This window comes from Oncorhynchus gorbuscha, linkage group LG04 (assembly GCF_021184085.1).
Source record: "Oncorhynchus gorbuscha isolate QuinsamMale2020 ecotype Even-year linkage group LG04, OgorEven_v1.0, whole genome shotgun sequence".
In the NCBI taxonomy this organism is placed as follows: domain Eukaryota; kingdom Metazoa; phylum Chordata; class Actinopteri; order Salmoniformes; family Salmonidae; genus Oncorhynchus; species Oncorhynchus gorbuscha.
In genome coordinates, this window is record NC_060176.1 from 23,470,782 (window position 1) to 23,496,427 (window position 25,646).

The window sequence follows — 25,646 nt, forward strand, 5'->3', positions numbered from 1 at the left end:
ACAGGTTGCCATTTTGAGTGTCCGTTTTTTTCTTTCTCTCCCAGGCATGAGCCTCTTGGTCGTGCTGTAAACACCAGGTTTCCTTTACGAGAGCTGCTGAGTGACACAGCCAATACCTGCACCACCTCTCTCTGACTCCCGTCACTTAGTCTCAGAACCACTCTCCCTCATAATTACTCTCCTCATCCAGGAGATCGACAGCACACACCCATAAGTGGCAGGACTACAATAGAGAAAATGAGTTCATAGCCACTCCGAGACTAATGAGGGTCTTGCAGAGAAGATAAGTCAGCACTGCTTTCCTATTTTCCCCCCACAAACGTCTGCTTTTGTATGCCTGTCACAGACAATTGTGATTTGAGCAGGGGGAGACTGAGGGAGAGGAGAAGACTGAGGGAGAAGGAAATGAGAAAGACGGCTGAACATATGTTGTCTTTTGTTTGGTTGTCATACTGTTCAGTTCTTTACCGTCAGAGATGAGGAGTCGGAAAAGTTTTCCGTAGTTGATTCCACTAGCTATCCACTAGCTATCCTCTAGCTATCCTCTAGCTAGCCACTAGCTATCCTCTAGCTATCCTCTAGCTAGCCACTAGCTATCCTCTAGCTATCCTCTAGCTATCCTCTAGCTATCCTCTAGCTATCCTCTAGCTAGCCACTAGCTATCCTCTAGCTATCCTCTAGCTAGCCACTAGCTATCCTCTAGCTAGCCACTTCAACCTTTTTTACTCACTCTCTCATCATCTTCTCCGCTTTCTACATATAATTTGTTGCTCTCCATCTTTTCTCTCATCTCCCTCCACCTATTCTTCTATTCTTCTTTTTGTCTCTCTCTCATGGACTGAGCCCAGTGGGGTGGGGAGCACCACTGAGTCCCTGCTCATTTTCTCTCAGCTAGCCTGTGTAGCTCCCACTGACCGCAAGCCACGAGACATGATTGGATTAGAAGCTTGGTAGGAGGAGATGCTCTGTTCTATCAGTGTCTGGGATCTTTGTCTTAGTCGGTACGTGTTCCGGTATGTTCCTGCAGGTGTGTATGCTTCTGTACAGATGGGCACGTGTCATTGTGTGCAGGAACATGCCCCCCCCCGCACACACACTGATTGAGACCAGTTGATCTTGCGGTGTGTTATTTCCATCACGCTAATCCGCTGCTCATTGACAGCGTAAACATGTAGCTTCACACTCATTAGATTGTTTACAGAGGCTATTCATTATATTCACTCACACTGCATGTGTACACGCCCTCTGAATATGAACATAGCCCACTGGGTCTCATTGAATTGCTGCATGAGAAGGGATAGGCTATTTTCTCCTATAGGTGGAACCCCATACATCTACCTACCATATCCATGCAGACCTATACCAATCCACCCCATATCCATGAAGTATTAGTATCTCTCTTGTGAGTGTAGGTTTAATTTCACCCAGGCCTCTGTGTCCGTGGTCGGGGGAGGAGTCGGTGTCCCCGCTCTGACAGGTTACAGAAATTTTAATGGAGCCTATATCCAGACATTCCTCCAGAGACTGGGATCCGTGGGCCGGGAGGCGGCCTAGGATTTGATTGTCCCTTAATCGGCGTGCCGGGAGGAAAGCCCATCCATAAAACATGGAGAGGGGAACGGCGGATTGTCTGAGGGGGCATGAGTAAGCGCCAAGGTATGTGCAAGGAATTCCAATGCAGAGAAGGGTGGATACATGGGTTGGCCCGTATATCTCCACCTCCCTTCCTTCTCCCGGCACCACACTGTTATTCATTTCATTTTCATGTACTGCATAACCAACAATTTGTCCCGAGGTTTGACAGTATCTGGAGCTGGTGGGATTGTTTCTTTGTATTTATTTTTGGGAGGAAGATAAATAATATTTATGTTCCTGCTGCCTGATTTGTTATTACTTTGCCTTCTCAGCATTCTGCTGTGCTGCTAGCACCATTACAGCATGGGGCCACTGTCCTGAATAGAAGAGTAAATTGAGCCGTGTGGGGGGGGGGGGGGTGTTAGGTAGCCTGCGTCTTCTTGATCCATTTGGATGGCCAGTCAATCATCTGAAGACTAAGGGCGTGAGTGGGAACAGACAGTTGAGTTGAATCTCAGCCAAGCCCCCGTCACCTGATGCATAGGAGAGTGGAACACGACATGGCCATTATCTGCACCCCGACGATTTAATATACACTGCCAAGTTTCCACTGTGAACGAGTCAGGCCATCAGTCTGAGACAGCCGGACACAGGGCACGGTAGCACCAGGTGCCATCCACAGATACCCTCTGTCTTTGTGACATGCTGACATGTGGGTGTAGTCTGTCACCAGCTTTGTCATCAGCTCTGCCTCCCCACTCTCGCTCTCTTTTGGTCTCAGGGACACCTGTTCAATGTGTCTTTATTCATCACAGGACAATGAAATACACCCTCTCTCTCTTTCTCTTTTCTTTGCTCTTGCTCTCTTCCTCACTCATCAGCACCTCGTGCATTTCCCCTATGTTTGAACTTTTTTTCACATTTGTGTAAGAAGGCATTTTATCTTGGCCTCAAATCTATCAGGAGAAACATGTGAAGTGCGATATACATAAATCCATCCTAGATTACATATATCATTTAATTAAGTAAGGGCTAAACGCCGACGTTCTGGACATTACCTTGGTATTAATGGACGACCGGATAGCAGAGTCCTTCCGTGGAGTTAATTTTTCCAAGGTAGTGTGCAGAGCGGAGGCGTTTCCCCCGTTTATACAGTACCACATATTCCAAAGAAAATAATACTGAAGCACACATTTACTGGTATAAAAATGACATGTTTTCGTTTATATTTTGATAAGTACATTCAACTTTTATCATCCCAACAAACCTGGTTGCCAGAGACGTGACCCAGTCGTTCGTTTATTCGGTTGCCATGATAGCTGGCAACGTTCTTATCCCTTGCTTGCTAGCTAGGCAACTATAGGTAACACAGGCACGTCAAACAGTGCAGCCAGGATAACAGAATAGCAGTATTAGCATTTGATTCAACTGTTTTCCAGTGGCATTTATTTGGATACATCCATAACAATGAGCTGATGATTCGCGATTTCACCTGGCACCGAAAGGTTGCTCTCTTCTCAGGACTGTTCATTACAGTAGAGATCACGTTGCAAATGAAACACTAGGCTAAACGCTAGCTAAATCGTTTGTTGCTAGCAAATCTGCCATTATAACCGAATTCAACAATGACAGTTGCTGAAAACAGCTGGTCAAACTATACTGAACAAAAATATAAACGCAACTATTTCAAAGATTTTACTGAGTTACAGTACATATAAGGATATCAGTCAATTGAAATAAATTAATTAGTCCCTAATCTATGGATTTCACATGACTGGGCAGGGGCACAACCATGGGTGGGCCTGGGAGGGCATAGGCCCATCCACTGGGGAGCCAGGCCCAGCCAATCAGAATGAGTTTACCCCCCACAAAAGGGCTTTATTGCAGACAGAAATACTGTTCAGCAGGGATTATCATGACAAAGGAGAAATGCTCACTAACAGAAATGTAAACAAAGTTGTGCAGAAAATCAGCAACACTGCAAAATGCTGGGAAGGCAAAGTAATAACAAAATAATATTTTTGTGCATATGGAAAATATCTGTTTTTTACATTTTTATTCCAGCTCAGACCAACACAACATTTTGTATTTATATTTTTGTTCACTGTAGAAACGTGGGAGGATTTGACAGCATAGTGCCACTTGCGTGATGACCGCGGCATTGAGGACATTTACATGCACAGTAATAATTCGATATTTACAATTGTTTTATGGCAGTAGGCAGATTATACAATAGTCATATAAACACCGTACTCTTATCTGAATCGGCCTAAAGTCAAACTCGAAGTAAGCAGACGCCGACTTTCTGAGGAATCTTTCAAATGATTAGCACATGCAAAGACCTTATTCTGCGTTCCAGTGGTGTATTTGATCTGCGCATGTGCTATCAGCCTAGGGACCCTCCCTCTTTAGCGCGAGTGACGTGAGTTCGGATCAACTGAATGTATACTTCTTAGAAGTAGTTTCCACATTCAAATGTTATATGTCCGACCTCACAAACATGGTCACTGTGGTAGAGCGTTTATTTTGATTGGCAATTGTCTGCGTTTATCAGAGTGCCATCGGGTAGCGTGATTTCAGATGTGTCCATGTAACGTTAAACATGATTATTTGGGAAATTGTTCTTCTTGCAAAGCAAGTAAACGTTTTATTCAAACTTTTGCATTAATCTGATTATCCACAATATTAGCATTATTGTGTGCATGTAACCGTACTCATTGATGTACCGTACTCACCATGTTAGGTCATCAGATGCTGCAAACAATATGTCTCTGCAAAAACAAATGAATCCTAGTTAGCTAGGTACATTTGTCCTCGTTTGACCTGTGTTTAGAATGTATCCAATTTCGGTTTGTGTCGTTGTTGATTTGACTTTCTGTAACATGGTAGCAAGTACTGTCAGCATGGTGCAGTGCTTTAGAACTGCAAAAAAAAGTGCTTATTGTTGGAACTACTTCACATGTGTCTTTTCCAACTCTCCCAAATATCTGGTTTTAATGTGAACTCTAAAATTCCCTTTTAACCAATCAGAAATGAGTATTCGACAATACTGTGGTATGAATCATAATAATAGTCTGATCTCCATGGGAATTGAAAGAACAAAACAGCTGCTCGCTAGATGCAGTCTTGTGAATGAACTGGAATGGCTTTGCAATGATGATGTGGTGAGCGATATAGTTTTTCTTTTGCGGCTCATAAAGCAGGGAGTTCATTAGATGTTTTTTTCATGTCCACGGCGACGTCTGTGTTCTCTATGGATATAATGGCACCTCGTCTGCCGTTCCCCGCGGCTTCTGACATTTTAATTTCTTGGCCTAATGAACCGTCGCTGCCGCGGTGGTCGAATCGATAGGAGGGAACCTGCTAACACTGTAGCTTTAGTAAACAATGCGTTGACGAGACCGCTGTGTCTGTGCTGCGTTGTATGCTGAGATTTCTCTGGGATTGATAAAATGACATTTGTATGCCTGCCGCTTCCCTCTCTCACCATCGAAATGTTGAGAATTACCTTGGAGGAGAAAACACCGTCATAGTTTTCCCGATTGAATAAGATCATCGTCTATTTTGGGCCCTGCACTGTCACCTCTTCCAATGATATATGTTAAATCCATTGACCTTTTGATCCAATGAATTTCAGAATTTAAGGGAAATGTTTAGGGCACTCTATGTAAAAATGGGAAAATGGGTCACCTCTCTGAATGATTACACACATATCAAGAAGTAGTGTTTTAACAACTTCATTTAAACGATAACGTGGGATTGCATGTTAGGCTTCATGCTCACCTCATTATTCAAATTTGCTTTGCTTCTCTGCCTGACGTTCAAATGATCTCAAGGTTTTGTGACCTTATGAGTCTACTAATGCAGGCCTTGCTGACTCCACCACTCGTATTACCTGGGTAATCGCCTCATGCATGATCTCCCTCTTCCACACGCTGCACCTGCTGTAATATAATAATACCTATGCCATCAACATGCATTCGATGTGTTGCGTCTCCTATTTTACTTTGCAACGTTTACTTTGCCCACATCTGCTGTAAGGTGGCGTCTGTCTCTTGCTCCTCTTCGGGTGTTAGCCTAGATTGAGGATGTCTAGTTGTCCTGATGTTTATAAAAAACACAGTGACACCCTTTTGAGTCATTGTTGTGATAGTCACTTCCTGATATGTGCAATATTTGCTGATTTTAGTAAATTAATTCTACACATCCCAAACTACTGTTAATGCTGTATATGGGTAAAGTATCTGTTTGTGGGGACATTACAATCTTTTTGCTTGAGTGACACAAAAAGGGTAAATGCATGGTTGGAGTGTTGCTCCTAATGACCAGGAAACATAATAATAATAATAATAATAATAATAATAATAGCAGCAATATATTTTAAGTAAATGGTAATTCCCTGACAAGAGTCAGTTAATTACTGAGAGGCTGGTTGTCTAGGATGACACTGATTGCCTCGCCTTTTCTGGTTCCCGCTTGATTAATCTCTGCGTTCTGCTCAGGCTGATTAACCCAATCAGGAGCGGTGAGGATCGGGAGACGCAGGGAGAATACCTTGTGTGTGTGTGTTTTTAGAACATCCCATCGGCTCAAACCGGACCTAGATCTCTCCCCTCCAAACATCTGCAGCAGAAATGTACAATTTCTCATCTCCACTGCCAAATCTCTCCTCTGCTCCTCTGTCAGTCACGGTACAGACGACAGCATGTGATGTGCCCTCTTAAATGGGCCTGATGCGAAGCAGTGGTCTGTACCTTGAAGACCAGATCATGTCTTTTTATATCCATGTTAGCTTGTGGGTACCTGTCTGAGTAAGAGAACATGAATCCCTCTCCAACTGAAAGATGGACACACAGTGTAAAACTCGGCACAAGCTCCTCTGTGTGTCTATGTACAAACATGAGACACTGAAATGGAGTCTGACTGGAAGTGGAGGGCCTAGAGACTGACTCACGGGAATGGAGATGGAGCCATGATCCAGCAGGGGTAATGAAGGATGATTGTCTCCATCCATCAGAGGAGCACTCCACTCAGCCACTGCTATCCCACTGCCCCTCCCTTCCCTCCAACATGCAGCATAAATCTACTTTCTCTTCTAGGAGGGATCAGACCTACGGCAGAGTAGCAGAGAGAGCTCTCTGTAAAGACACTAGGACAATGGCCGCACTTCTCCTGTCAAATCCAGCACCTCCAACCCTCCCTGTTTCCCCCAGTCAATCACGCCTCTACAGGCAGCTCTGGAGCAGTTCCAGCAGGCTTCAGCTCAGCAGACTGCCTTGCCACTGGGAGGCTCAGCCAGTCCTCCTGTTGGTATTCTGAACACATCCTCTCTTCCCCTCCTTCTCTCTATCCCTCACTTCCCCTCCTTCTCTCTATCCCTCTCTTCCCCAACTCTCTCTTTCTCTCTCTCTCTCTCTCTCTCTCTCTCTCTCTCTCAATTCAATTCAATTCAAGGGCTTTATTGGCATGGGAAACGTGTTAACATTGCCAAAGCAAGTGAGGTAGACAACATACAAAGTGAATATATAAGGTGAAAAACAACAAAAATGAACAGTAAACATTACACATACAGAAGTTTCAAAACAGTAAAGACATTACAAATGTCATATTATATATATATATATATATATACAATGTACAAATAGCTAAAGGACACAAGATAAAATAAATAAGCATAAATATGGGTTGTATTTACAATGGTGTTTGTTCTTCACTGGTTGCCCTTTTCTCGTGGCAACAGGTCACAAATCTTGCTGCTGTGATGGCACACTGTGGAATTTCACCCAGTAGATATGGGAGTTTTTCAAAATTGGATTTGTTTTCGAATTCTTTGTGGATCTGTGTGATCTGGGGGAAATATGTATCTCTAATAATATCTCTAATATGGTCATACTTTGGGCAGGAGGTTAGGAAGTGCAGCTCAGTTTCCACCTCATTTTGTGGGCAGTGAGCACATAGCCTGTCTTCTCTTGAGAGCCATGTCTGCCTACGGCGGCCTTTCTCAATAGCATGCTCACTGAGTCTGTACATAGTCAAAGCTTTCCTTAATTTTGGGTCAGTCACAGTGGTCAGGTATTCTGCCGCTGTGTACTCTCTGTGTAGGGCCAAATAGCATTCTAGTTTGCTGTTTTTTTGTTAATTCTTTCCAATGTGTTAAGTAATTATCTTTTTGTTTTCTCATTATTTGGTTGGGTCTAATTGTGCTGTCTCTTTCTCTCTCTTTCTCTTTCTCTCTCTCTTTCTCTCTCTCCTTCTCTCTCTTTCTCTCTTTCTCTCTTTCTCTCTCTCTTTCTCTCTCTCTTTCTCTCTCTCCTTCTCTCTCTTTCTCTCTTTCTCTCTTTCTCTCTCTTTCTCTTTCTCTTTCTCTCTCTTTCTCTCTCTTTCTCTCTCTCTCTCTCTCTTCTCTCTCTCTCTCTCTCTCTTTCTCTTTCTCTCTCTTTCTCTTTCTCTCTCTTTCTCTTTCTCTCTCTTTCTATTTCTCTCTCTTTCTATTTCTCTCTCTTTCTATTTCTCTCTCTTTTCTCTCTTTCTCTCTCTTTCTCTCTCTCTCTCTCTCTCTTCTCTCTCTTTCTCTCTCTCTTTCTCTCTCTTTCTCTCTCTCTCTCTCTCTCTCTCTTTCTCTTTCTCTCTCTCTTTCTCTCGCTCTCTCTCTCTCTCTCTCTCTCTCTCTCTCTCGCTCTCTCTCTCTCTCAAAATGGCATTAGAAAGGAAACAGAAAGCAGGACTCAAGCCACTGGCCTAGAATATGATTTGTTGTATACATCTTTACCAATCTATTGGGATTGTTGTGCAGGAAAGTATGTTAGTCTGGTATGCTGGCTGCCAGCCTGGTAGGGATGCTTTGGGTTTGTTCAGCTCCAAGAGTCACCCACTGCCTCACAGAACTTCTGACTGGCTGGTACCCAGGCTGCCTGGCAGCTCCTTACGTTTATTTATAAACTTTGTCTGGATGTCTTCCATTGAAAAAGCGTCTGAAATCCCTTTAGTCAACGTACTCTTCTCTCTCACTCTCTCTATTGCTTGTTCTCTCTCTCTCTGTATTTCCTTCTCCATCACCCCTCTCATAATTATATTAATCAATGGGGATCATTTGCATGTACAGTAGAAAGCGTTGAGGTCTAATGAACCAAGTTCATTTTTTATTTATTTCACCTTTATTTAACCAGGTAGGCTAGTTGAGAACACGTTCTCATTTACAACTGCGACCTGGCCAAGATAAAGTATAGCAGTGTGAACAGACAACACAGAGTTACACATGGAGTAAACAATTCACAAGTCAATAACACAGTAGAAAAAAAAGAGGGTGTATATACATTGTGTGCAAAAGGCATGAGGAGGTGGGCGAATAATTACAATTTTGCAGATTAACACTGGAGTGATAAATGATTAGATGGTCATATACAGGTAGAGATACTGGTGTGCAAAAGAGCATAAAAGTAAATAAATATAAACAGGATGAGGTAGGTAAATTGGGTGGGCTATTTACCAATAGACTATGTACAGCTGCAGCGATCGGTTAGCTGCTCAGATAGCAGATGTTTGAAGTTGGTGAAGGAGATAAAAGTCTCCAACTTAAGCGATTTTTGCAATTCGTTCCAGTCACAGGCAGCAGAGAACTGGAAAGAAAGGCGGCCAAATGAGGTGTTGGCTTTAGGGATGATCAGTGAGATACACCTGCTGGAGCGCGTGCTACGGGTGGGTGTTGCCATCGTGACCAGTGAACTGAGATAAGCCGGAGCTTTACCTAGCATGGACTTGTAGATGACCTGGAGCCAGTGGGTCTGGCGACGAATATGTAGCGAGGGCCAGCCAACTAGAGAATACAGGTCGCAGTGGTGGGTGGTATAAGGTGCTTTAGTAATAAAACGGATGGCACTGTGATAAACTGCTTCCAGTTTGCTGAGTAGACTATTGGAAGCTATTTTGTAGATGACATTGCTGAAGTCGAGGATCGGTAGGATAGTCAGTTTTACTAGGGTAAGTTTGGCAGCGTGAGTGAAGGAGGCTTTGTTGCGGAATAGAAAGCCAACTCTAGATTTGATTTTAGATTGGAGATGTTTGATATGAGTCTGGAAGGATAGTTTACAGTCTAGCCAGACACCTAGGTACTTATAGATGTCCACATATTCTAGGTCGGAACCATCCAGGGTGGTGATGCTAGTCGGGCATGTGGGTGCAGGCAGCGAACGGTTGAAAAGCCAACATTTTGTTTTACTAACGTTTAAGAGCAGTTGGAGGCCACGGAAGGTGTGTTGTATGGCATTGAAGCTTGTTTGGAGGTTAGATAGCACAGTGTCCAAGGAAGGGCCGGAAGTATACAGAATGGTGTCGTCTGCGTAGAGGTGGATCAGGGAATCGCCCGCAGCAAGAACAACATCATTGATATATACAGAGAAAAGAGTCGGCCCGAGAATTGAACCCTTTGCACCCCATAGAGACTGCCAGAGGACCGGACAACATGCCCTCCGATTTGACACACTGAACTCTGTCTGCAAAGTAGTTGGTGAACCAGGCAAGGCAGTCATTAGCAAAACCGAGGCTACTGAGTCTGCCGATAAGAATATGGTGATTGACAGAGTCGAAAGCCTTGGCCAGGTCGATGAAGACAGCTGCACAGTACTGTCTTTTATCGATGGCGGTTATGATATCGTTTAGTACCTTGAGCGTGGCTGAGGTGCAGTCAGCACAATGCTGATGATAGACTTCTGCTCCCCAATGTAGACCAGCTGTAAGTAGAGCTGATGTTTGAAGCAGCACTCCGAGCCAAGATGCAGAGAAGTTCCTCTTTTTATTATCAGACTCAACTGTTGAGGATCCACTTAACAGTGACCCAGCGTAATCCATTTTGTGGAACACTTGAGTGATGCAAGGTTGTCTGTGCACTGCTGTGTCCAAGGTGAGCTTCATCCCAAGTTTCCATTAGCATAGTTTTTGTTTGTTTGGTTCTAAGTGGCAGTTAAGCTCTAAAATTTGTTGTGTTTTCAGAGCACTTATAGAAGTGAGAGACTGGGTGTGCATGCGTGGGCTCAGCAGTTTAATTTAGCGGTGTAGTGTTTGTTACTGTACACAGTACTAATTAGCTTAAATACGCCATTGTTTCATTTCCCAGGTTCTATGTAACCTGACAAAAACAAATCATTGGGACGTACAGTTGAAGTCGGAAATTTACATACACCTTAGCCAAATACATTTAAACTCAGTTTTTCACAATTCCTGACATTTAATCCTAGTAAAAATTCCCTGCCTTAGGTCACTTGGGATCACCACTTCTTTTTAAGAATGTGAAATTTCAGAATAATAGTAGAGATTTATTTCAGCTTTTATTTCCTTCATCACATTCCCAGGGGGTGAGAAGTTTACATACACTCAATTAGTAATTGGTAGAATTGCCTTTAAAATGATTTAACTTAGGTCAAATGTTTCGGGTAGCCTTCCACAAGCTTCCCACAATAAGTTGGGTGAATTTTGTCCCATTCCTCCTGACAAAGCTGGTGTAACTGAATCAGGTTTGTAGGTCTCCTTGCTCGCACACGCTTTTTCAGTTCTGCCCACATATTTTCTATAGGATTGAGGTCAGGGCTTTGTGATGGCCACTCCAAAACCTTGACTGTGTTGTCCTTAAGCTATTGTCCACAACTTTGGAAGTATGCTTGCGATCATTGTCCATTTGGAAGACCCATTTGCGACCAAGCTTTCACTTCCTGACTGATGTCTTGAGATGTTGCTTCAATATACCACATCATTTCCCTTCCTCGTGATGCCATCTATTTTGTGAAGTGCAACAGTCCCTCCTGCAGCGAAGCACCCCCACAACATGATGCTGCCACATCCACAACATGATGCTGCCACCCCCGTGCTTCACGATTGGGATGGTGTTCTTCGGCTCGCAAGCCTCCCCCTTTTTCCTCCAAACAGAACGATGGTCATTATGGCCAAACAGTTCCATTTTTGTTTCATCAGACCAGAGGACATATCTCCAAAAAGTACTATCTTTGTCCCTATGTGCAGATGCAAACTGTAGTCTGGCTTTTTTATGTCGGTTTTGGAGCAGTGGCTTCTTCCTTGCTGAGCGGCCGTTCAGGTTATGTCGATATAGGGCTCGTTTTACTATGGAAATAGATACTTTTGTACCTGTTTCCTCCAGCATCTTCACAAGGTCCTTTGCTGTTGTTCTGGGATTAATTTGCACTTTTCGCACCAAACTATGTTCATCTCTAGGAGACTGAACGCGTCTCTTTCCTGAGTTGTATGACGGGCTGTGTGGTCCCATGGTGTTTATACTTGCGTACAATTGTTTGTACAGATGAACGTGGTACCTTCAGGTGTTTGGAAATTGCTCCCAAGGATTAACCAGACTTGTGGAGGTCTACAATTTTGTCTGATTTATTTTGATTTTCCCATGATGTCAAGCAGAGGCACCGAGTTTGAAGGTAGGCCTTGAAATACATCCACAGGTGCACCTCCAATTGACTCAAATGATGTCAATTAGCCTATCAGAAGCTTCTAAAGTCATGACATCATTTTCTGGAACTTTCCAAGCTGTTTAAAGGCACAGTCAATTTAGTGTATGTAAACTTCTGAACCACTGATATTGTGATACAGTGAATTATAAGTGAAATAATCTGTCTGTAAGCAATTGTTGGAAAAATTACTTGTGTCATGCACAAAGTAGATGTCCTAACCGACTTGCCAAAACTATAGTTTGTTCACAAGAATTTTGTGGTCGTTGAAAAACAAGTTTTAATGAGTCCAGCCTAAGTGTATGTAAACTTCCGACTTCAACTGTATTTACATAGCCGTTCCAGTTATAACTATTCCTGTATTTAGATAATCATAGCCAATCATCAAACCCTCGTTAAAACCAGTCAGTATTCATCACACATATGATGAATGATCATTAAACTTCGTAATGACCGGTCATTATTACCAGTTAATCTCACTCAAAGGAAGTCGTAATTTAAGCTCAGTAACCGCCTGTCTTTCTTCCAAACACCCATAACCTTTCACATATAACTTTAAATAATGTGAATTATCATTGTCGGCAGTCCCCTTGAAAGGTAGGAGGCCAATCGACCTCTGCAGCCAATGACGCATCACTTAACTCCCCGCCCAGGCCCGATAAAGCCATGGTTCTGAGCTCGGCTCAGTGGGACTTCAATCACCTGGGTGGGATTGTTTGAATGGCTTTCTGGCCAAGAGCCCTAAGATGGAGATGCTATTTCACCCCCAGTACCCTCACCCACACTGTCCAGACAAAAACACTTACCTTTCCCACGCGCCCTCATCCCTAACACATTCCCTGCCGGTGCAGCCAAACTGTACATATCACGCCGTCTTCCCCTGCCCTATCATGTAGCGGAACCACGTCAACAGGGTTGTACATCAGAGCCTACGTGGTACTGATTCATCAAAGGAGCACCAGCCGTCCAGCACTGAGGTCTATCCCCTGTAAATACTCACACGAGACTATACGCTTTCCTCATGAGAGACTTTCTTATGGCCTCAACTCTCTCCACTCTTGCTGCTCGTTTTCTCTGTCTGTAAATACGTTGCCTGTGTTCATGTATTCAGAGAGGGAGAACAGCCATATTAGCAGACATTGCCGCCAACTTCATGGCCGTACCTCCCGGCCGGATATAATGTGCAGAGATGCACCTGTTTTTTTCCTGTTTTTAACATCATGAATATTTAAACTCACAGCATTCCCAGTGCTTCCAATAATAGGTGGGCCTTGTGGAGACGAGAGGAAAACAGAGAGGCGTTCAGCTGCATGAAGAATAGCTCCTATCTCCGCTCCCCTCTCCTTTAAAGCTCTTTGTGTACTTCTCGTATTCACATCCGTCTATTCAGTAACGGTTACTAATGATGGTATCTGAGGATGTCGCTCTGTGAGACTGGCAATTTTTATCATTGGATGCATCACTATTAAGGAATCGTACTTGGATTTTTATTCACTATTCGTTATAGTGTTAAATGACTAATTAAATATGACGCTTTAAAAAATATATATATATTTAGCAGGCGCTCTTATCCTTGGCGACGTACAGTAGTGAGTGCATACATTTTTGTGAATATAATGAATTTACCCACAGTAGTTAGTATGATTTCTTTGTACATTCACATTCTATTATGATGAACATCAGTCACTGTCAGAGAGAGACGTCCCCGGGGTTTATTGACTACTCAGTTGAGCTGTCAAGGGTGGAATATGTGTTGTTAGAGCTTTGCAGGGGAGGGCAGGGGTCGAGTATCTTTATCAATATATAGTCTCTTTCACTGCAATATTTATCATAGTACTGTATAATCAGGGGAGGTCAAGGATAGGCCACACAGTCATAGTGGGTTTCACAGGGATATATCTAATTTCTGCAGCTCTTTTCAAATACAAAATATGGTCTGATGGGAAATGACTGTTTTATTGCTGTGAACAGGAAGGAAGAAATTCCCTCTGCCCTGGCACTTATTTCTAACTTTAGACTTGTAGCATTAATGGCGGTAATTCATCAACCCTTCTGAACCCGCTAACACCCCGATGTCATTTCTGCTAAATACACCAGCAGTTAATAATAGTCCATGTTGTTTCATATTCTTTTCGCTCCGAGTCTCATTTCGGTGTAGTATACTGTATCATCAATGAGCTGAACCAGCTTCGTTGTTTTCTCTCCTGTTGCAGTGGGTGCCAGTCCTGACTGATTTCCAGAGGAGGGAGACTCTCTGGGGCTTTGTGCCCCCCCAGACCACCCCTCCTGCTGGGGAGCTCCACAACCCCATCACCCTGCACCTGGGAGACTACAACATGGATGGCTTCCCTGACGCCCTGGTCATCCTGCGCAATACCAGTGGGAGGTGAGTGGCACACTGACCCATAGGAAAAATGTAATGGGGATTAGGGGAGAGGTCTCATGCTGGGTCAGATTAGGCTCTGTTCGAGAAGAATTCATTGGTAATCGCCATGACTTTCAATGATCTATTTTGTGTTCACTGACCCGCAATGCATTTTGGATTAGATTAGTTTGCATGAAGTGTGATTTGTACGTTGAAGGCCAATATTATGTGTCAATATCCATATAAAACATGTAATTCTAACCTTGAATGGCTTTCGATATAAATAGATTAGATGGATGAGTTTTCAGTGATGAAGTGAAAGCCACAGGTCACACTTCAGCATGGGGACATGACCGATAAGAGCCAATGTTAGCAGCAGTCTTTAAAACACTCCTGACCTTGGGATAAGGTGGCACGGTCAGAGAGGACAGACAGCAGGAAGAGGATGTGTAGATTATCAGCAGCCCGTAGATTGAGATAAGATATCAGTCAGGACAGGGCCAAAGCTAGGCCTATGTTCATGCTGATTGTTTTGTTCCATCTATGCGACTTCATAATAGACAATGTTAAGACTGACATAGTTAAGAAGACGTGGAGCATTTCCGGGACATTTGTAACGCTTTATGTACACACGCTTGTGCGTGAAGCATACACATACACACACGTACATGTGAGCCTCGGTTTCTGGCGGAGGGTCAGTCGAATCTCTCCGGCAGCTTAACTCCTTCTCTTTGGGCCATCCTCATCCTGGGAAGTCCATTCTATCACACCAAGTCCTCGTCTTCAAGCCATGGAAGTTAATCACATATTAAGCTCTGACCCAACCATCATACATGACCAATCCAGGGTGATTTGTTTAAAACCAGATCGGGAACATGGACAGAAGATGGCTGTGGTGATTGATAATGATTCTCCTGTCAATAATTATAGACCATGTTTATGGTGTGTAGTGTAAACACCATCAAAACAGATGGTCCAGTTTCATCCTAAGACCCGGGCATGGCCTGTAATTGCGACATTTCGTAGATCTAGCCTACATTTTCATACATCTTTTAGTTAGTTTGTAATTGTCTGCAGTTGAGTGTACTCTGTGCTCGAACAGACTCTGCTTACCAAATGTTTGGCCAGTTTAATGTGCCTCCCACTCCTATTCTTTCTCTCACATTCGCTTGTTATTTATAGCTGGGTTTTGGATAAAAAAATCCTGCCTGCCCACGCACTTCCTATCTTTACAGAATGAATGTGTATTTTAATTTTAAGATGGGCAGTGAAAACCATTCACTGAGCCCAAAAAGCCTTGTGTTCCTGGGAAAACGAGCAATGTGTCGTGTTGGGCACTGGAAGTCAAAAACAAACAAGCGCCTGTGTAACGAGGAATAGGGCAAAACGTTGCACCGTTCTCGTCTCTGCAGACTGGCTGTGATGAATGCTAATAGCTGCTCGGGGGGTCATTTGATGCGTCACAGCACAGTGTTTAAGCACGGCAGTCTCCAGCCTATTTCCTGCCAAAGAGATTGACATTTGACCTTTTCAAATAGTATAATCATGTTTTAATTTAATGAGCAACACTCTATGCCAGAGCCATCAGCCTCAGGCTTTTATTGACTCGTCTGAGGAGGTGTCAATGGGATCAAGGAGGTCGAAGAATATGCGTTTCAGGCCCTTAGCAGTTGAAGATTCATTGTTGATTCATTCGTTTAGAGGTAAAAAATATACTGAACAAAAATAGAAATGCAACATTCAACAATTTGAAAGATTTGACTGATTTACAGTTCATATAAAGGAAATCAGTTAATTGAAATAAATAAATTACCCCTTATCTATGGATTTCACATGACTGGCAATACAGATATGCATCTGTTGGTCACAGATACCTTAGAAAATAGTTGTGGATCAGAAAACCAGTCAGTATCTGGTGTGACCACCATTTATTTGCCTCATGCAGCGCGACACATCTCCTTCACATAGAGTTGATCAGACTGTTGATTGTGGCCTGTGTAATGTTGTCCCACTGGTCTTCAATGGCTGTGCAAATTGCTGGATATTGGCAGGAACTGGAACACGCTGTCCAGACCATCCCAAACATGCTCAATTGGTGACATATCTGGTGAGTATGCAGGCCACGGATAGAACTGTTCAGCTTCCAGTAATTGTGTGCAGATTCTTGCGACATGGGCCGTGCATTATCATGCTGAAACATGAGGCGACGGCGTCGGATGAATGGCACATCAACGGGCTTTAGGATCTCGTCACGGTATCTATCTGCATTCAAATTGCCATCAGTAAAATGCAATTGTGTTCATTGTCTGTAGCTTATGCCTGCCCATTACATAACCCCACTGCCACTCTGTTCACTTGTTCACAATGTTGACATCAGCAAACCACTCGCCCACACGACGCCATACACATAGTGTTGGTTGTGAGGCCGGTTAGACGTACTGCCAAATTCTCTAAAACGACGTTGGAGGCAGCTTACGGTAGAGAAAAGAACATTCAATTCTCTGGCAACGGCTCTTGTGGGCATTCCTGCACTCAGCAGGATCTTATATTTCAGCTCATGAAACATGAGACCAACACATTACATGTTGCGTTTTATATTTTTGTTCAGTATAACATGGTTTGTCATACTATAGGGACACAGGTTTTTTTTATTCAGTGTTTTTTTGTGTCAGGTTCAATGGGAGTTGAGAGATATGGCATTTTGGGTACCTCCTCTTTGGGCTCGCAGTATGGAGTGGTGCCTCTCTGCATCATACAATATGCACTTGATTACTTCATCACACTTCTCCCAGATGGAGGTTTCTGCTCTGCTGGCTGCACACAGTCACTCACTCTCTCACCCTCTGTTTCCAAGCACACACACACACCCATTGTCTTCTATTCCCCCCTGCTGTGACTGTCTCCAGCATTCTCTCAATCCCACTCACTCCAAACCTATCAAATTGATTATCATGGTGTTGGATCTTCTCTGATCTCATACACTGAGTGTACAAAACATTAGGAACACCTGCTCTTTTCATGACATAGACCACGTGTCAAACTCATTCCACCGAGGGCCGAGTATCTGTGGGTTTTCTTTCCACCCTTGATTGTCTCATTAAGGTCACTGATTAGTAAGGAACTCCCCTCACCTGGATGTTTAGGTCGTAATTGAAAGGAAAAAACTAAAACCTGCAGACACTCTGACCGCCGTGGAATGAGTTTGACACCCCTGACAGACTAACCAGGTGAAAACTAGAATCCCTTATTGATGCCACTTGTTAAATCCACTTCAATCAGTGTAACTGAAGGGGGGGAGACAGGTTAAAGAAGGCTTTTTAAGTTTTGAGACATGGATTGTGCATGTGTGCTATTCCGAGGGTGAGTGGGTAAGCCAAAAGATTTAAGTGCCTTTGAATGGGGCATGGCAATACTGCCAGGCGCACCAGTTTGTGTCAAGAATTGCTGTTGGGTTCAAACACAACAGATTCCTGTGTGTATCAATAATTCCATCGAGCCAGCTTTATTAACACAGCTGTGGGAAGCATTGGAGTCAACATGGTCCATCCCTGTGGAACGCATTTGACACCTTATAAGGTCCATGTCCCAATGAACTGAGGCTGTTCTGAGTGCAAAAGGGGGTGCAAACTCAATATTAGGAGGGTGTTCTTAACGTTTTGTACACTCAGTGTATGTTGTGTATATCTCACACACCTCTTCAAAGCAAACAGCATGGATTCTATACCTCTCTGAGGATGGAGTAGTGCTCTAGTGTTTCAGTGGTTTACTTAGTGGGACTGTGACTGTCTGTATGACAGCATGGTGACTCCGGTGATGTTTCTCCCCAGAGCATCAGCACACATGTGACGGCTTGGTCAGGAGGAGAAAGAGTGGATGGTCTGCCCTTATTGTGTGTGTGTGTGTGTGTGTGTGTGTGTGTGTGTGTGTGTGTGTGTGTGTGTGTGTGTGTGTGTGTGTGTGTGTGTGTGTGTGTGTGTGTGTGTGTGTGTGTGTGTGTGTGTGTGTGTGTGTGTGTGTGTGTGTGTGTGTGTGTGTGTGTGCGTGTGTACGTGTGTACGTCTAGGGGCTGTTCTCCTGCAGCACATGCTCTGACCTGGACATAACATGTTCTCCGGGGGAACTGTCGGAGGATTTTGGGCGGAGTTTCCAGTGATGGGAATAAGAATCTACTTTCAAAAGATTGTCTCCTACATTGTTTCCCTGTCTTCATAGATGGACACACATTTAGTTTGTTCTTGTATGAACCAAGCAAGATGAGTGCTTCATTGCAACACTCGACAAACACACTAATGTAGCCCTACTTTTCCTGTACAGACACCAACAGAAGAGAAGCTTTCACCCATTTTACCAATTTAGCAGCTGACAAGCACATAATAACTCTGGGCGTTCAGAGGCTGTTGCAGACAGACAGTAATCAATATGTTCGAATGGAGTGGTGGGGATGCTAAGATCTATGGATGGACAGTGTAATGAGCCCCTTTCAGCTGTCCTTTGGCTGAAGAATAAGCACCAGTTAAAACACCTTCATACTTTTTATCATAGAGCGTCCTGGAGAAACACACAAATCCAGTGGTCTGAGAGCAGAAGCAGTCGAGCAATCTGAATGTAAGCCAGGTGTATTTTCCATTCTTAAGTTATTGAAGTGTTTTGCACTCTTGTATCCTCCTTTAAACAGTTTTCAACCAACAAAGTAGGGAAGAGCATGGTGCTCTAATCGAATCGGGCATTAGTCTACAGTCGTGGCCAAAAGTTTTGAGAATGACACAAATATTACAGTTCACGAAGTCTGCTGCCTCCGTTTGTATGATGGCAATTTGCATATACTCAAGGATGTTATGAAGAGTGATCAGATTAATTGCAATTAATTGCAAAGTCCCTATTTGCCATTCAAATGAACTGAATCCTCAAAAAACATTTCCACTGTATTTCAGCCCTGCCACAAAAGGACCAGCTGACATGTCAGTGATTCTCTCGTTAACACGTGTGTTTGTGTGTTGACGAGGACAAGGCTGGAGATCACTCTGTCATGCTGATTGAATTCGAATAACAGACTGGAAGCTTCAAAAGGAGGGTGGTGCTTGGAATCATTGTTCTTCCTCTGTCAACCCTGGTTACCTGCAAGGAAACACTTGCCTTCATCATTGCTTTGCACAAAAAGGGATCATCAATAACTTCAAGGAGAGCGGTTCAATTGTTGTGACGAAGGCTTCAGGGCGCCCAAGAAAGTCCAGAAAGCGCCAGGACTGTCTCCTAAAGTTGATTCGGCTTCGGGATCTGGGCACCACCAGTACAGAGCTTGCTCAGGAATAGCAGCAGGCAGGTGTGAGTGCATCTGCACGCACAGTGAGGCAAAGACTTTTGGAGGATGGCCTGGTGTCAAGAAGGGCAGCAAAGAAGCCACTTCTCTCCAGGAAAAACATCAGGGACAGACTGATATTCTGCAAAAGGTACAGGGATTGGACTGCTGAGGACTGGGGTAAAGTAATTTTCTCTGAATCCCCTTTCCGATTGTTTGGGGCATCTGGAAAAAAGCTTGTCTGGAGATGATAAGGTGAGCGCTACCATCAGTCCTGTGTCATGTCAACTGTAAAGCATCCTGAGACCATTCATGTGTGGGGTTGCTTCTCAGCCAAGGGAGTAGGCTCACTCACAATTTTGCTAAAGAACACAGCCATGAATAAAGAATAGTACCAACACATCCTCCGTGAGCAACTTCTCCCAACCATCCAGGAACAGTTTGGTGACGAACAATGCCTTTTCCAGCATGATGGAGCACCTTGCCATAAGGCAAAAGTGATAACTAAGTGGCTCGAGGAACAAAACATCGATATTTTGGGTCCATGGTCAGGAAAATCCCCAGACCTTAATCCCATTGAGAACTTGTGGTCAATCCTCAAGAGGCGGGTCAACAAACAAACAACCCACAAATTCTGACCAACTCCAAGCATGGATTATGCAAGAATGGGCTGCCATTAGTCAGGATGTGGTCCAGAAGTTAATTGACAGCATGCCAGGGCGGATTGCAGAGCTCTTGAAAAAGAAGGGTCAACACTGCAAATATTGACTCTTTGCATCAACTTCATGTAATTGTCAATAAAAGCCTTTGACACTTATGAAATGCTTGTAATTATACTTCAGTATTCCAAAAAACATCTGACAAAAATATCTAAAGACACTGAAGCAGCAAACTTTGTGGCAATTAATATTTGTGTCATTCTCAAAACTTTTGGCCACGACTGTACATCACCCCAGAGCCCTTTCAATGCACTTTAAGCACACTCATATATATACAGTTTGAAGTCTTACTCTCTCCTTTCCAGCCTTCTACTGTTTTATAATCCATTGGTACACATTTTCTATCTGTTTTAGTAACTTGTTTATAAGTCAGCCAATTGATTTAAAATGTCTATTATTCACTAACGTGGCAATGTATTACCAGCAGCTCATTTTTGGATAAGACTTCTAATGACAGTCTTTCTCAGTGGGAGAGCAGCAGAGTCCGACACTTATTTCTAAAAGGAATAATATCTCAGGAGAAGGAGACAGCTGTTGTGTCCCCATTTCACCCCTTACTCCTCTTCTCGGCAGCTGTGAATGGTGTTTTGGGAGCTGAGAGACATTCAGGGGACGCAGCAGGGGGTTCCGTCCAGGTGAGGTGCACTCAGAACTCAATCTGTAGCTTGGGCTGAGAGAACTGAGAGGGCTGTCTGTGTCACTGGCCCCAGGCCTTTCAGACTGGTTCACCTGCAGTCTGAACTCAATCTCTGTCCGGGAGTCGCTACCGGTTTGTCTGGGCTGAAGGCTAAGCTTGTGACTCACTCTCTCCCTCTCACCGACTGTTCTTAGACTGGAGAAACTCAGTCAGGGGCAATGTCTCTCGCTCTTTCTGCTTTCATTGTGTTCTTATTCATTTTACCCAGTGTCTTTCTCTCCTCACTTGCACCCTTGACACCATCTATACAGGATGGCAATGAGTTTGCGAGAGGGTTTGCCAGATTCCTCGCTCACAGTGAGGAACATTGGGGTTTTTCTTTCTTTCCCCCTCTTCCATTCTCCCCGCTTTGCAGATCAAAGTCGCTCCCCGCCATGAGAGAAACATCATCGACTGGACCGCCACAGCTCAGCCCGGAGATAATAGCCGGCGTGCTCCACCCGTTTAGTTTGAAAATTAATTAACGTTCTGCGTTAATGGTTTGGGCTCTTGGGCACAATGGTTGGAGTGGGACGAGGGGTGGCGTGACATGTTGATTTATGGTGAAGATGTTTGAACAAGGGTAGGGGGGTTGACAAGGGCTTATGGCCTACATCATTCTCCCCTAACCTTTTCAAGTCAAAGTCAATTTATTCTGGCTTATTGTAACTGAATTCAATGGTTTGTCCCTCCTACTGTACGTCCCCAAAAACTATGCCATAATGTAACTCGGCCACCTGCCATGCTAGTGTATACACCTTCTTTACTGTAAAGATGACACACAACCACTCTCCCAAACTAGAGCACGAATAGACGATGCCTGGGCTTGGTGCTCATCAATGCTATGGAATTATCTTGAGCACATATCACTGTATAGCACAGTATTTTCAGATTAGATTAAAAACAAAGGAGCATTGCGGTCGGTCTCAGCATGTGTCACTTTAATATTAGATGTTGCTGGGATTCCCTCAGATCAGTGTGTTGTGTGCATCAAAGAGCCATATGAACACAATCAACAGTGAAGCATGCCATTGCATCCACCGGGTTACAGGAGATTGATACTTGAAAAGCAGCAGCTGCCATGTTGACCTGTGACCTTCCCCAGGGCAAGGGTCTGATGAGACACACGGATTGCAATACCAACGACCAACCCGCCACCACTCTTGGCACATCTAATCTGCTTTTCTTAATGTATCCAGAAACCAGGAACCAAATTAGTTACTGTGTCCGTCCTGTGACTGTGTCCCCCCTGGAGAGCATCCGGCCATCTGTTCCATTTCAGCCAACTGCAACCATCCCTGTGTCCATGGTCCGTGGACCTTTTTCCTCTTTCAAGAAATTGCTACAATACTCAGCTTGGCTTTCTGATTCAGCCAAATGCTGCGCTCTTTGGCTAGCGTCCCCGAAGTACCTCTATGTTTAGCCCGTCGCTTACCACCATTTGTTGCTGTTCCTTAATTCATATAATTCCATTTTCCGAAATGTCAATAATAATGGCGGAAAAGAGACTACTTTTATCAATAGTCTCTTGTTTTTCATCAGGAAGGTATCTTGCTGTGCAGCACGTTGGCATCTCACTTACCGTCCTCCACAAATGAAGTGGCTGTTTGTAATAATATAATCAACACAGTTTGTGTAGGCGAGGAAGGAGCTCTACTTGTTCCAGTCTTCGGTCTCCTACCTCGGGAGCAGTGGACCAGCCCACCGGCAGCCAGGAGCACACTATCTTTGACAGTGAAGAATTCCTAGATGTAGCGATTTCCCTTTCCATTGATCATGTTGGATAGTATCTCATGGCATGGCTTCTCCCTCTCCGTTAAGCACACTGGAGAGCCATTAAAACTTGAGTGTTTTTCTTTCTTTCCCCCTCTTCCATTCTCCGCGCTTTCGCAGATCAAAGTCGCTCCCCGCCATGAGAGAAACATGATCGACGGACCGCCACAACTCAGCCCGGAGATAATAGCCGGCGTTCTCCATCCGTTTAGTTTGAAATATAATTAACGTTCTGCATTAAACGGTTTTGGCTCTTGGGCACAATGGTTGGAGTGGGACGAGGGGCGGCACGACATGTGGATTTATGGTGAAGATGTTTGGACAAGGGGAGGGCGGTTGACAAGGGCTTATGGCCCACAGCATTCTCCCCTAACCTTTTCAAGTCAAAGTCAATTTATTCTTGCTTATTGATTTTTGTAACTGAATTCAATGGTTTGTCCCTCCCACTGTACGTCCCGACAGACTAGGACAGACAAAAGGATTTCGTTAAGTCCAACACTATTAGCATAATGAATTGATCTATTTATTAAGTACATGATGAGAGAATGCATTAGTATTCATTTGTCGATTCAAATCATATCAGGAGAGGACTGATTCAGTCAAACTGCTCAGGCCCAAAGTGAACATCTATGCTCGACTCAAACAAACCAGTCATAGCAGTGTTTCTGTAACAACTTTTGGTGGCGGTCTATGTAATTGAACTTGACCATGCATCTGAAGCCACAACCATGACCAATTGAGGCCAGTCTCTCTGACCTTACAGCTTGTCTCTGAGATGAATGACAGGTGTGTTGTGGTCACTGTGGTCTCAGCTTGCTAATGTTGTTTGGAAAGTCTTTGATCTCCAGCTGTCTCTGAAGACAGACACAGACTTTGAGTATGGCTGGCAGCGGTGCTTTTGAAGCTGTGAATCGTCTCCTTCTGGGGAATCATGCACATCTTGCAGATCAGTAGGTGTGTTCTTTTCCTTTCGCTCGCCTCTCTCAGCTGCCAATCATGTCACGACGCACCAGCACTCATCAAACACCTACCATCGTCTCACTGTGGGAGGGAGGGAGGGAGATTTAGCTTGGATGTGGTTGGGTGGGTTTGCGTTTGTTTGCTTTCATAACATACTGACTACACCGGATACGCCCATGTGCCAACCTGCGCATGTTGATTTTGTCCATCCACACCAGAAGCGATCATGACACGCAGGTTAAAATATTAAAACCAACTGTGAAACAACTATATTAATTTGAGCGAATATCAAACACACATGACATTCATTGACATTTAGCTATCTTGCTATTGCTAGCTAATTTATCCTGGAAGACGAGCAATGGGTTGTTATTTTACCTGAAATGTATATGGTCCTTTTTTTTTTTTGCTGGATCTTTGTAGAATTTGGACCCGAAGTCATATAAAAATCATGTGTTTCTCTACTCTGAATACAAACACTAGAAAAGCGAGACATCTAGTTATCCCGTTCTGAGCCAATGCATTCTAACAGTATAATAAATACATTTTGTATATGCTGTTTAGGGTTTAATACCAGTAACCGGTATCTCGAAACTGTCCCGACCAGGCACCTGCCATTTCCCGACAATTCTAATGTTGTGGACCAATAATATGGCCTACCATTTTTATGCTGCACGAATGCAAAAATACAAAATATGCATGTGTGAATAGCTGCCCGAAACTGACATCAACTTTAGCTTCATTCATACATTAGATCAGTCATCACAACGCAAGCAGCCGAACATATTTTGCCTACTCAACTTAAAGTCCCCAATAGAATATGGCCCTTACTTACATGACATCTATAAATTGCAATGCTAGGCTACACGTGACATCTCGACTCAGTTACTGAAGGCGATCTCCATCTCACATTCACAAATCCCCAAACTAGCTTAGTGGCACTGGTAGAGGATGAACATATAAACTGCAGCTACAAACGCGCTCGAGGAAATAGACATTTGCAACATTTGTTATAGTAACATCATAGAACAATGCGAGTGCACGGGCTTGATGAGTCAGGTTTGCAGGACTTTGATCAACCGCGGTGCTATCCATGGTGCTGAATCTCCGCTACTAAGCCTATTTGTTTAGCCGGAGATGTTCTCTGTGACAGTCACTACAATAAGCAGGTTATCATATCATCAAGTAAAAACAGCCACAACCTACCTAAATCCCACTGATAGCCAGATGCCAGGGGAGAGAAGAGGGCCAACAAGCTGGGTGACATCTTTCAGTCAAAGGTAAGCTGAAACGAATGTAATTTCCACTAAGCTGTAGGATCGTAACCTACGTTTAGGATACATCAACGAAGTAGTGTGGTGACTTTGACAAAACTTTGAGTTGATTAAATTGTGCCAATTACAACAAGAAACCATATAGATTCTTGTCTATATTTCTCCATTTACAGTGGTAAAACCATGTCAGATTTTTGGGGACTGCTATTATGCTTTTAAATAGCATTTTCAGTTTGAAAAGCAATACCGGGATATTACCGGTGTGGTTGCAAATTTCCCAGGAAGGTAAATTTGTCGATTTTGGAGAAAATATTCAACACTAATGCTATTGCAAAAAAAAAGATATAATTTGCTTGTGTTTAGGAAGGTTTTAGGCAGGCCTACCATTTAAAATACAAACAAAATAAAATTGTCATTCGTCTGTTACTGTAGGCTATATGTAAAACCACAAAACACAACAAGTGTTGTACACCATCACAAAGAAATGCATTATTATTTTCTTATAACAGTTCATTAAAAAAATTGTTTTTATATAATTGAATTTCAAA

At 43.6% G+C, this 25,646-nt stretch overlaps 1 protein-coding gene across 1 annotated transcript in view; it reads left to right on the top strand.

Annotated features, from left to right (window-relative positions):
* LOC124033858 (T-cell immunomodulatory protein-like) overlaps window positions 1-25,646 on the top strand; it is a 129,145-nt gene that overhangs the window by 52,689 nt on the left and 50,810 nt on the right. The window contains exon 10 of the mRNA XM_046346229.1: window positions 14,249-14,421. Coding sequence (XP_046202185.1) covers window positions 14,249-14,421 — 173 coding nt within the window. The remainder of the gene's footprint in view (window positions 1-14,248; window positions 14,422-25,646) is intronic.